This window comes from Lutjanus erythropterus, chromosome 11 (assembly GCF_056507025.1).
Source record: "Lutjanus erythropterus isolate fLutEry1 chromosome 11, fLutEry1.hap2, whole genome shotgun sequence".
Lineage (NCBI taxonomy): Eukaryota > Metazoa > Chordata > Actinopteri > Lutjaniformes > Lutjanidae > Lutjanus > Lutjanus erythropterus.
Window position 1 is genome coordinate 29,272,003 of NC_139327.1, and position 14,046 is coordinate 29,286,048.

The 14,046-nt window shown below is 38.8% G+C and overlaps 1 protein-coding gene across 2 annotated transcripts in view; it reads left to right on the forward strand.

Annotated features, from left to right (window-relative positions):
• Positions 1 to 14,046, forward strand: part of LOC146319298 (phosphatidylinositol-binding clathrin assembly protein-like) — a 41,653-nt gene that overhangs the window by 2,491 nt on the left and 25,116 nt on the right. For both annotated transcript variants that reach the window (XM_084729892.1, XM_084729893.1), the window contains exon 2: positions 13,437 to 13,579. In XM_084729892.1, coding sequence (XP_084586018.1) covers positions 13,437 to 13,579 — 143 coding nt within the window. The remainder of the gene's footprint in view (positions 1 to 13,436; positions 13,580 to 14,046) is intronic.

A 14,046-nucleotide genomic window follows, 5' to 3' on the forward strand; every position in this document is an offset into this window, starting at 1 on the left:
AGCTTCTTAAATGTGAGTATTTGCTGCTTTCCTTTTCTATATAATATATAGAAAAATATATGAACTATAAATAGAGTTTGGGGCAATTAATTAGCTCATTATGCTAATTATTCAAATTGCCTAACATGCATCTCGTAGCAACAAAGCTTGATCTCATCTGCTAAGACTATAAATGAAATTTAGATCAAAAACATTCATAGTAAACAATATTGCCATGTTTCATATAGGTCATGTAGTGGTTTCCAGAAGACTCTCAGGGACACTGTGATGAGCAGGTTTCACAAAAATACATTTTATGGGCCAAATAACTAATAAATTGATCGTGAAAATGATTAGCAGATTAATCCACAGTGAAAATAATCTTTAGTTGCAGCCCGATCAGCAGCATCAACATAATTTTCTCCCCAATCTCTCACATCAAAGGTCACTGTCATCATGTCCACTGGTGCATTATTATCATTAATGAATGTATTACTGCTGTCAGTCCTGAGCAGAGCTGCAAGAATGAGTCAATTAATTGAATAATTGATTGGTTGTCAAAACTTTTGATGGCCGACAAATTGTTTTGAGTCATTTTTTAAAAGACAAAATGCCTAAATTCTCTGATTTCAGCCTCTCTAATGTGAATATTTTCAGTTTTTTTGGTCTTCTGTGACAGTAAACTGAATATCTTTGGGGTTGTGGACAAAACAAGACATTTGAAAACACGACTTTGGGCTGTGATCAATAGAGCTGCAAGGCTTAGCTGATTAATTGATTAATCGATTGAAGGAAAACTATTTTGATACTTGACTAATCGTTTCAGTCAGAAATGTCACATTTGCTGGTTAAACCTCTTTTCCTTGTCATTTATGACAGTAAATGTAGAGTTTTGGGGGTTTTGGACTGTTGGTTGGACAAAAGAAGCGATTTGAAGACAGTGCTTTCAGCTCTCGGACACTGTGATGAGCGTGTTTCACCATTTTCTTTGACATTTAATGGACCAAACAACAAATCGATGAATCGTGGAAATGATCGACAGATTAATCAACAATGAAAATGATCATTAGTTGCACCTCTAGCAGCATCATTTTCTCCCCAGTCTCACATCCAAGTTCACTGTCACGATGTCCTCTGGTGCATTATTATCATTAATGAACGTGTTGGTGCTGTCAGTCCTGAGGTGATGGAGGAGCACAGACACAGAGTCACACTGTGTGTGTGCTGTAGCTCCGCTGGTGGGAGTTAAAATGAGGCGTTTAAAGCAGAGCGACGCTGGTGTCAGTACAGATTCGTTATCTCCACATTGTGCTAATTACCTGTGTGTGCAATCTGCAGCAAGGAGACAGAGGAACCCTCACATGTAGATTTTTTACCAGCGATTATTAGGTTAGGTGGCTTTTCTGCCTCACTATAATTACTTGACGTGATCGATGGAGAGCACGGGGGATCAATGGTGCTGCCAGTCAGACTCACGGTCAACAGAAAAGACAGACACAGACAGACAGGAGGAGGGGGGTTAGCAAGATGGCTAATCAAGAGGAAATGTGGATAAATCAGTCTGAGAGAAAACAACAAGGCAGGTAGCCAAACAGCCTGAGAGTCAGTCATCCAGCCACACACCCACCCAGCCAGTCGGCCGGCAAGTTTGGCACTGGATTAGTCAGTCATGTCCACAGCAGAGGTGACACTGGGAATTCTGGGCTCCCTCACAAGATGTGCCACCGGGCACCTCGACATAATACATCTAAATTAGGGCTGTATCAGTAAAAAAGGCCACTAAAGCAGAAAAACACCCAGTGGGGCTGCCTGAAAAGGTTCAGAATAAGTTTGTAAACACACTCACGATGAAAACAGGCTCTTGAAAAGCAACGTTGAGTAATTACTGCTGCTTTGATTTTCTTATCTTGACGGTGACCACCGCTAAAAGCTCATTATTTAGATTTTCAGCGGTGTAACTGCTGTGACCACTTGTGAGGGTAGTGTTGCTGCTGCAGATGCAAACTAGACTCACAAGTCTGTCATTAAATGTTTTGCTCAATACAGACAGAGGAAAATATCCTAGCTGTCATTTCAAAAACTGCGGTGGAAACTAGGGCTGCAAAATTAATTGCAGTATTATCAAAAACGCAACATGGGCAAGTGCAATATCCAAATCGCAGAACCAGAGTCAAATTGCAATTTTTTGAAAAAGGAAAAGTAGTGTAGTGCTGCAGAGATGAGCTGGCTTACAAATCTTGTTCTCCATATGAAAGAAAACATGTTTGTTTGGTTCAGACGCCAACAAATATCACATCATCACAATTTTAATTATTTTCTTTCACTAAAAATTAAAGTTGCAAAGTGAAAATGATCATTCCCACTAAACATATTGCATATCACAAACGCAATTTCACTAATTGTAATATGACTGTATTTCACCATATCATGCAGCCCCAGTGGAAACAACAACAAGAGTTTTTTTTGTTGTTTTTTTAATCCGAAACATGTAAAAGTAGGATAGGTAGGATAGTAGGTTTGTTAGTGTCCGTGCTCACAAGATCTCAATTCTCAAGTTAGTACCAAAACTCGTACAGTGACCAGACATAAAAATTTTGACATGAGTACTAATACCAGTACCTTTAGAGTGATACTGACAGATACCAAAGCAAGGTAAGTTCATTTATAGAGAACCATTCAGACTAGAGATGTTCCTGGCCATTAATTTCCCTGTCGGTTGAACGCAAATTTTAATTTAGACTTGTCAACTAGTCAAACAGTAAGAAAACACTTGAGAGCATTTAAAATTGAGCACAATTTGTTAACAGATAATGTTAAACATCCGTTCAAAAATTACTGTCTATGAAGAGCTGTTAATCACAGTTTTCAATTGCCAAATCATATTTTAAATGCCGCTGAAATGTGTGGCCCTTTGCGTCATGTAATACGAACATTGCACACTCACCTACAAATCATGACAATAACTCAGTAAATGCTTCACCCTTTCAGACTGAACAGGATCACAGTGTCTGCGGGCAAACGACACCGTTTACCTGGACCCGACGTTAGCAACACAGTGTCGCTAATGTTAGCAGCTAGCTGCAGCAGCCTGCTCTGCTTGAAGGTTAACATCAACGTCTGTGCTGAATGTGGTCACAAGTTGCTCCAGTCGAGTGGTTATATACCAGTTTATTCTGACACAGCCTGCATTCAACCTAATTCTCATTTTCTAGATTAAAATGTTGTTTCTTTGTGACTATGGTGAATCTGAACTAACTTTTTAAAACATCAAAGTCACACAATAATGCAAACAAACTATAAATTACTGAACAAACTTCCATGTTCACGGAGATAAATTTACTGATTTTTTCTATGGAGTTTGGTTAGTTGGGACAGAATGACATTTGGCTTGTAGAACAGCTGCTTGACAACAAAGTAAAGCAGTCAAATACAGTCATATACATTGATTTTTTTACGTGTAGCTGACCCTGTCCACAGCAGTACATAGCTTAGCTTATGAGCTGCTGACCAGCATCAACTGTAGGTATTACACTGACTATTGATAAGTTGCATGGAGTATCATCCACGCAGTCTGAACACGGCCCTGATATAAGAAAAATAGCAACAACGAAGGAGGAAATGTCTTATTGTCTTATTGTCATTAGAAAAACAACAAATTGTTACTCATTTCTGTTTTCCTTATATTTTGGATTGCGTTCCTGTTTATCCTGGTTTTCCCCCAGTCTTCCAAAAGCACCCAGCGCACTTTTGATCTACAGTACAGAGCAACCAGTCGTCTCCTTTTTCTCTGATTGGCACCATTATTGGTTTATTTTTGTACCCGAGCCACAGTTTTATGAGAACACGGCACCCCTGCAGTTATTAAATGGTAGAAGGTCGTCCACCTTCGGCACACGCCGCCATGAGTCGGAGTCTCCCAGAAACTTGTAAATGTCATTTAACTGAAGGGTGAGAGCATAGTTTCTAAAAATAGGAGCAGAGCATTTACATGACAAATTTTCATCCGTCAAATGGATTATAAAAAGGTTTATGTCGCCGCTCTCAAGGACGATGAAGTTTCCCTCAGCGTGGGTCAGTTTATTGTGGTCGAGGTGTTTTTTTGTCCCGATCTGACTCTTATTCTGATCATTAGTGGAATAAAAAGCTCTGTGCCAAAGCAGAAACTGTAGGCTTGGTTCCCTTCAGCTCCCTGGAAGTTTGTATTGAATTTTTTTCTTAGCTGAATGAATGTTTTGTACTTGAGCCGTTCAGATGCAGCTGTTGTAATAGACTCACTTGCTCTCACAAAAGAGCACTTTCTGTTTTCTCTCAGGAGGGCCTCTCTCATCCATCCAGGACATGATATAACATACGACCGACGCTCTGGCATTTACGGAGTGCAGAGGCTGCACTTTTAAGGTTAGGGACAGACGCAGGAAGGAAGTGTGTTTGCGATCAGGAGGTCAGACGGAGCTTCTGATGAGTCAGCTGTACGAGGCTGCGGGTCGATCTCAGGTCTGAGAGTTCAGATGTGTGCAGCTCACCCAGACTGCCGCTGGATTTGAGAGTCTTTTCTTACTCGACTCGCCTAAAAAGGGTCATAAAAAGTGACGGATAGTCTGTATTTTGAGGTAATGGAAGGGTGCGTAAAAGCCCTCAGCAAATGGAGCAAAATCAATGTGAGTTACAGAATAGGCTTAAAGCTAAAGCAGGTATTTCAGAGGCATTTTTCATTATATTTGTTGAAATTCTCTTTACGTCCCGACAAGAATCAATAAATCAAAGACTCTGGGAAAAAAAAAAATATATATATATATACAGTATCTGTGGCTGTCACAGGCCTGTAATCAGCCCATCTAATCATTTCATTGGGCCTGAATTAAATGACTGGATTAGGGGTTGGGTAAAAAAAAAATCAGTTACTCAGTTTGAATCGATTTTTCTTTGCATGATCCAATATCAATTCATAAAATCCCCAAATTGCTCTTTTAATATATGTTTTTTTCTTCCACTAATGTGCGGTAGAGCCTGAAGTTTAAACCCCATGTCATCTCACGTGACCAGCCTTTGGTGTGAGATCATGTGGCGTGAGGTCATGTTTAATTTTAAATAAAAGTACATTATTTATTTAACTGCTTAGGGGGTAATTCTTAATGTAAACATGAATATTTTTAATAAATAAACCAGGCTAGAGGGTTTCTTGTACAATTTACAGTATTAGTTTTCTGAAAATCTCTTTCATATTCAGGCAAAAATCATGAATCAAATTGAATCGATTTGGAGACTCTGAATCGACACCCAGCCAGGTGACCTCTCTGCCTGTCGACCTATGTGAAATTTTAAATAAAATTAAATATTGATCTCATGTGAATAATACTCATATAATAATGTTGTGTAAATAATGTGCACATGCACAACTGTTCACTTCTTTTGAACGTTTACCACAGGGCAGGGCAATATATCGATATTATTTCGTATCGTAATATGAAACTAGATGTCGTCTAGATGTCGTATTTTGTGAAAGCACCAATAGTCATACTGCACCTACAATACTGATGCCACTTCCACTTACTGGAGCACACAACATGTTGTCAGTCACAACCTGTATGATCAATAATTATTGATATCGACTGATATGAAACTTTCAGCCATGTCTCACAGGCCTAGTTGACCACGCTGTCCAGTTTGAATGTTGAACCGCACCTGCTGTCACAGCGCCTGACAGCCTGTTGAGGTACATGATGTATAAATGTGGGTGTGGTTTACATTAATTCGCCAAGTGTGATCAACATTGGCATATTTTACTATTATTATTGATTTCAGGAACATCATGTTTTAGAGCTCCCCCTAAATTTCTCAAAGGAGGCTTTCAGGGACGCTGAGCTCCCCTCAGCTCCCCCATAAATCGAGCTATGAACAAAATAATAAAACAGATGTTTGCCAAGTTTAGCAATCAGTGGGGTTAAAAATCATATTTGTTTATCCATTTTTGGTCCTGAGCATTTATTCTGGATCAGTTTACCAAATCTGAGAGGTTTGATAAACACAGTTTCCTTTAAAATAAACTCAACTCGTTATTGATCCAGTTTTTTTTTTTTTTTACCAGATGCAGTTAGAAGAAAAGATGAATTGCTGTGCCATCCCTCCAAATGCAACATGTGATAAATCAAAAGATATTCCAAGTGACCTAACACAGGTCTCACGAGCATTTTTTATTTCTTACAGTGTCATGACCTTGACTGACTGGTCGGTGACATAAACGGCCAATGTTGATTATTTACAAGCCCCGCAGCAAATGATGAGCATGACAGACGGAGTAATGGGATTTCACTTTCACTCTGCAATATTCTGCATAGATGAGATGGTCGAGAGTGGTGATAGAAACCAGATTCATCACACAGAGAATAGCAATCAGGCCAAAAGTGACCTCCTGCCCCTGAACGCTCTGTTGTGTTGTGGTGTTCAGCGTGTGATTTATTTGGCTGTGTGTCATGGTTGTAAAAGTGATGTACTGTAGATGTGTTGAGAATAATCATGGGCCTTTTGCTCCACGGCAGCCACATTAACACCAACACGTTCTCCTGTATCTGTGTGTCTGTGTGTCAGTATAATGACCTTACATTTCAAAGCAATTTCACCTCCTGATGATAACACACTTTATCTAAAGCCATGGTTTAAAATCATCCAGAATAAGGCCTTTTATTACATTTTACAGTGAGAGTCTTTATAAGAAGAAGTCCCTCCAGTCACACTGGTTTTATATTTTATCCCAACTAGCATTACAAATGTCTTGATTTTAACTTAAAGTTTGCACACCTAAATCTTATTTCTAATTGTGTTATTGATGTGCATTATTTCCTACATGGACTGCAGCTTATCAATAATCCCAGCTGGCAATCACAGAGTCGATACCTCATCACATCCCTCTGGCTCCGTCACACGTCGATGGTTAAATCCTAGCTGATGTATTGTCACCCAAAGGAGTACACAGAGGTGGACTCAGCATGGAAATATTCGACTGGAGAAGCTTTATTATTTAAGGGTAATTGTTTTCAAGTAGAGGCATGAGTGCTTCGCTATTTATTACTCTGCAAAAAATAAATAATGTCCTGAATGGCTCTGTGAGGCTGCGCTTAGCTGCAGTGGTGCTTTGTGCTAAATGCTAACACCAGCATGCTAACATGCTCACAGTGACAGTGCTAACATGCGGATTATTCTGTTTTTCATCTATCGCTCAAGTCTGATAGCCAACAGTGAATGGACTTTCAATCATTTAGTCCCGAAAAATATCAGTAATTAAAGTAATGTAACTTGATTACTTTCCATTACTTCTGGATTACTTCATATCCCTTATTTTAGGTGCGAATGCAGAGGAGAGCAGTAATTATGAAGTTAAATGTGCTTTTTAAATAACATTATGCTACTCACACTTAACACTCAAACATCAAGTACACTGACTTAAATTTATTCACACACCCCAGTCACCAGCGGCACCACCTACAGTCACAAAATATTTTTTAGGTTAACTAACTAATTGTATTTCTGTGTAGCTAATTATAACGTTAGCAGTTGGTCTCTGTATCTGACATCAGCGGTTGGTTTGTATCACTAACATTAGCAATTGGTTTGTGTCACTAACATTAACAGTTGGTCTGTGTTGCTAACATTAACAGTTGGTCTGTGTAGCTAATATTACAAGCTAGTCTGTGTTGCTGTAATGTTAGTGGTTGGTGTCACCTGTAAATGTTTAGATTATATGGTGAGACAAGATAATGGCAGAATTTCCATGAAAGCGTTTTTGGACCAGAATGATGTTGAGACTTGTGAAGGTAAATGATAGTATATCATTCTTCATTTTAAAATGTATTTTAAAAGTGTAATCCTGCTTGATCTCAACGTTCAGTTCGTTTGATTAATGTGAAGACTGTGTACTGCACCCAGGTACCGTTTGTTAAACCGTACCGAGATGCACTTGAAAAGGTGAAGTGAGGCTGATGGGAATGGCAATCTTAAACACAAATACTGGACAAATCAAAAATTTGGCCTGATGATGGCATTAAGTGAGTCCTTACGATTAATTCTAAAGGGAACATGAAAATCTGTACCAATTTCATAGTTATCTACTTAATAGTTGTTGAGATATTTCAGTCTGGACAAAAACTGGTGGACAAACATCCATAGAGGCTTTTTAGTGTGGTTAAATAAGTGTGCTGCTGCTGCATGTCCAGCTAACTGGTGTGTTTTTGTGCGTGTTCACTTTTGACAGGAAACATTAATTAGTTGAAATCAATATGGTCCCATTAATTACCGAGCCAGAAGGAAATTCACAAACAAACCATTAACAATGTGTAAAGCATGACTGAACACTACCATTACCATGTACGGTTTGGATATTAATGCCCTGAGATTTAATTAGGAGAGAGTCTTTTAAAATAAAAATAGATTATAAATCGTGGCGATTCCAGAGTTGTAGCCATTTTTATGTACTTCAGATTCACAGCAGGCAGTGTGGTCAGGTTGGCTTTTTGGATGTGGATATTTACTATTATTATTCATGCAGTCGCTTCTGAGTGAGTGATCAACACACTTGCTGCTTGTCCGTAGCTAATCTCAAATACTACTGGACCGATTATTTGAATTTTTTTTTTGCGCACGTTCTCGACTGTGTGCTGGAAGACCTCCTTGATTCTCAGTTTTAGGAAAAATCTTGAAAAAAATGTTTTAATGACTTTTATGCCTTTATGTTTTCATGGCTGGAGGTAGTGTGTTTTCACATCGTCCTGTTTTTTTTCTTAAAACTTGACACAAATGTTCACTTGAACTCAAGGATGACCTGATTAGAATTTGGTGGTAAAAGGTCAAAGGTCAAAGTGATCTCACTAAACACTGTTGTTATTGTACAGCACTTTCCAACTGTAGCTACTTACTGTTATTATTATTATTATTATTATTATTAGTAGTAGTAGTAGTATCATTATTATTATTAATAGGATGAAACGATGAGGTGATGACATTTTATACCCAAAAGGTCAAAGGTCAGGTCAGGTTTTGTACAACCACTGACAGCTGACTTCTCGTTCTTCTTAACTGGCCACGAGTGATGAACAAGTGTTCAGTCTGAAATCTTGTATCAGCCAGAAACGACGAATTAGGCGGTCATGTTATTGTTGCAAATCTCCGCTGGTTGCATATGGCAGTTGTGGTGACATTGCAGTAGGTGCTTCACCACGTGTTACCTGACAGCAATCTACACTCTTCTAGTTAAAAATGTGTTTGATGGGATTGTATATAGTTTTCACTTTGCAGGGACCAAATGTCAAGACGTTAATGCAGCAAAGTGAGAGTCTGACAGTCTGACAGTTCAAGTCGGTGAAGACTACATCAATGCTGTTACATTTTATGTGGTTTTCACCTTCAAAACTAACATAAAATAAAGTAAATCTGGAGAGGATTGACGCATTAGCTGCGGTGAATTTGCGGGTGCTCTGGGTGCCTTCGACATGCATTAAACATTTAGCCGTGGTATCAGCTGGGACTCTTTGGTATCCAGCGTTTCAGCAGGCGCGGGAAACATCACAGAGCTTTCAAACAAACCCCTGATAACCTCTGATCCTGTGGAGGAACCAGACCAAAGGTTTGCCTCTGAAAACCAAACTGTTTGAAGTTTTTCTCACAGTAACAGATATTCTCTCTCCGTCCGTCTGTCAGTGAATACAAGTTCACTACATCTCACTCCCTCGATGGTTTCACTTACTGGGTCAAGGCTTTTTCTTCACTTTGGTCCCTTTACTTGTCTTGGGTGTTTGATTTTGCTGCTCATGTGCTTTTCTTAACTGTGTTATGCTCTGCTGTTAAAGTAAAACTGCTTCTCATCTTGATTTTTAATGTTTGATGCAACTTTTTTTAAAGCTTCACTGGAAAAAAAAAAATTAAAATCTTGATGATGTGACATTTGTTGCAGTCAAACAAAGATTTTTTTTCTTACATCTGCAAGACAAGATTTGTAGACCAGTGCCTGGTTGCATAAACCACCTTAGTGAATATCGTGTCCAGGTGTCTTGAAAAATGGAAAATTGTTACTAAGGACCTTCTAGCAACAGCAAAGGGAATACTTAAGCAGCTAAGGGGAAATGCTTAGAGATTAAAGGTTCACCCAGAAGACTTAAGGTGACCAGGTGTCCCACTTTATATGAGACTGCACAGCATTTTTCTCTCTTGTCCCACATACAGAGATGCTGCATTGGCCTCAATGGCACTGCCATACTGCGGAGGGGGGGGGGGGCTGCTGTTTTTCTTGATAAAACACACAAAAACATTTACATTTTTTATATATTCAAGGGTTTGTCACCTACATGGAGTAAGTTAGAAAGAAAAATCCTTGAATGCAACATGACTTCTTGAAATTTGGCTGAGAAATGTAAAAGTTTTTGTGTTTTCTGTTTACATGTTCACACCAGTCTTGACCGAATCAATAAGACGGCGATGTTGATCTCTCAGCATTGGTAATGTGTCCCACACAAACATTTTCTTTGTCCCACGTTTGGTTTGTTGTTATCTGGTCAACCCATAAGGCATCTTTAAATCAAACCTCAGCTTAAGTGCTTTTATGCAGTTGGGCACAGGACATCTCTGCAGCTCCACAACACTTCATTATAATGCTGCTTTGTCACACATTTTACCTTTATTTAAAAAAAAAAATGCAGCTTCTGTGATTTAGATATTGCACTTTTGCCATATTGCAATTTTATTAATATTTCAGTTACTTTCTTCACTTATTTTCCTTCTCATCTAATCATATTTGGGATTTATTCCTTTAGTTATTTTATTACTTTGTTTCCAGTGTTCCTTTACTAAATTAAACCAATATTACATCCTGTTCCTGGCTGCGTTTTTATTACCTGCACAGTCTTTCACAGTACTACTGAGAACATTGTGTTATTTTTATTTATCTAAACAGTGATCTTCAAAGCAAAATAGTGCGACAAATGTAATCAGGAAAGATCTTAAAGTTGCTGATAACTGTCAGTAAACAGATTACATGGAACAGCTACACAGTAATTGCACATTATGGCCCATTTATACAAAGGGTTTTGCTGTAAAGAAAAAAATTTAAAGCCTGGTTCTTTAACTAGGAGTCCGTAAATCTTTGAGATTAAACAGACGCCGAACATACTTCACATTTTGATCTTGAATCAGAGAAATCCTTGAAGGAATTAGGCCATTGTTACACCAGTCTGTCCTACTTGTGCATGTCGTGTTCACTGCAGAATTCAGAACCTTTGAATCTGACACACAGCAGAACAGAGCACGTTTTACATCTGAAATGCGTTAAATATTTGCTTTGAAAACACAATTTACACTCTGGATGCGAGTCTCGAGTCTGCGAGGGAGAACGTTTGTGTCAGCCCAGTTTTAGTCCACCACGGCTAACAAAGATGTTCTGCTCTATTCATTTTTTTTTTAAATTATGCATCCTTTGAGTTGATTGTGGTGGAGCAGAATTGACCTCGTAATATAACCCTCCATCTTCTGAGATGGTATGTTATTGGCGTTTCGGTGGAGTAGGTAGGTATCACCGCTGAGTTACGGCCACAAAATGGATTTTGTGATACAGTAGCTCTGGTCCTGATTCATCTGTCTACACAGTCTCTATTATTAAATAATCATTTGGTTATTGATTTGTGTGCTGATATTGACAGAGTCAAAATTAATGGGCCGGTCGATAAGGCTGCATTCATCGTGGCTGTTCATTCATTCCATTGATTCATAATAACTCAACCTGTGAGCTCTCTGAGGTTATCAATTATGATTCTGACACGTTGCTGGTGCTTTTTTTTGAGGTGGGGTTGTACGAGTTACTACAACAGTAGTCAGTGGATTACAATCCCCAATTCCAAAAAAGTTGGGATGTTGCATAAAACATAAATCACAACAGAATGCAATGATTTGCAAATCCATTTTGACTTGTATTCAGTTGAATTCAGTACAAAGACAAGATATTTGATGTTCAAACTGATAAACTTTATTGTTTTTTGTAAATATACACTCATTCTGAATTTGATGCCTGCAACTTTCAAAAAAAAAGTTTGGACAGGAGCAACAAAAGTCTGCTGTTTGGAAAATTGGACAGTTGAACAGGTCAGTTGGTAACAGGCGGCAGTAACATGATTAAGAATTAAAGGAGCATCCTCGACACGCTCAGTTTACAAGACAAAACTGCAAGGAATTTAGGGGTTTCACTGTCTACAATCTATAATGTCACTGGAAGATTCAGAGAATTGGGGAAAATCTCTGCATGCAAGGAGCAAGGCTGAAAACCAACATTTAATGTCTGTGTCTCAGGAGGTACTGCATTAAAAACCCACATAACTGTATAAAGGATACTACAGGGGCTCAGGAACACTTTGGAAAACCATTGTCAGTAAACAAAGTTTGTTACTGCATCTACAAGTGCAAGTTAAGACTCTATGATGCAAAGTAAAAAAACATATATCAACAACATCCAGAGAGGGGAAGGACCATCCAGACTGTTACCAGAGCTAACTTAAAAAACCAGCATCTGTGATGGTATAGGGGTTTGTTAGTGTCCATGGCATCATGCGTAACTGTCACATCTGTGAAGGCGCCATTAATGCTGAAAGGTACATACAGGTTTTGGAGCAACATATGCTGCTGTACTGACATCTTTTTTTCAGAGGTGTTCCTGCTAATTTCAGCCAGACAATGAAAAGACACATTCTCCATGTGATACAGCAGTGTGACTTCATAGTAAACAAGTTCATGTACTAGACTGACCTGCCTGTAGTCCAGACCTGTGGTGCATTATGAAGCACAAAATATGACAACAGAGACCCAGAACTGTTCAGCACCTGAAGTTGGATATCAAGCAAGAATTAGAAGGAACTGCAGTGTCACGAGAAACAGGTAGTGTCCTCAGTTCTCAAATGCTTACTGTTGTTAAAAGAAAAGGTGGTGTATCACAGTGGTAAACATGCTCCTGTCCAAACTTTTTTAAAATGTGTTGCAGGCATCAAATTGGCAAAAGGTTGAGTGTATATTTACAAAAAAAAAACTATTAAGTCTGTCAGTTTGAACATAAAATATCTTGTCTTTGTACTGAATTCAAATCCAAATGGATTTGCAAATTCTGTTTTTATTAAGTTTTACACAACATCCCAACATTTTTTGGAACTGGGGTTGTAGGTTTGGATGCTGATCCTGTCCACAGCAGAACACGTTCCTTCACCGGTTCTCCTTCTGCTTCTCATATCATAGCACCCCACTTCAAAAATCTGAACTATGTCTTTAAGACCAGATGAGTATTGATATTCAAACCTGCACCTTCACAAATGATCTCTAACCTCTTGCCCACAATCCTGTTTCTTTAATCTTTTTTTTTTTTTTTGACTAATTATTCACCTTACATTTTTCTGTGTGTGTTCAGATTCTTTAATAATATATTTTTCTGTGTCTTTCAGACCTGATCCACTGCACCAATGAGCTGAACGTCAGCATCCCCCACCTGGCAGACACACTGCTGGAGCGCACAGCCAGTAACAGCTGGATAGTGGTTTTCAAAGCGCTCATCACCACACACCACCTCATGATGTACGGCAACGAGGTGAGCTGAACGCATCAGCCTATGGAAGCCTGGGGAGGGCAACGATTATTATTATTTTCTAAGAAGTTTGTCGTTTTGACCTAACAAGCTGGTTTTAATGAGCTCTGAAAAAATTATCAAATTTTTTGGAAGTCACCAAAGAGGTTAACAAATAATACACACATGTTCACTCAGGTCGTCCATTCAGACAAGCTACAGATGTGAGTTAAAGTCGTACAAACCAGTGTTCCTCATTCATTGATGAATATTTCTCTCATAATCCTTGGTGTTCTGATTTATTCCTTAAGTATAAACCATCCTGACAGCCTTTAGTCAGTTTAGCTGTGATATGAGAGGCCAGGCAGGCCGCTACATGCTAAGAAATAAAGGTGCTAACTAGAACCATAAAGGGTTCTTTGGCTTGTCCCCATAGGAGAATCCTTTTTGGTTGCTTGTTGAAGCATTAATAAAGGGTCCACTTGGAACCC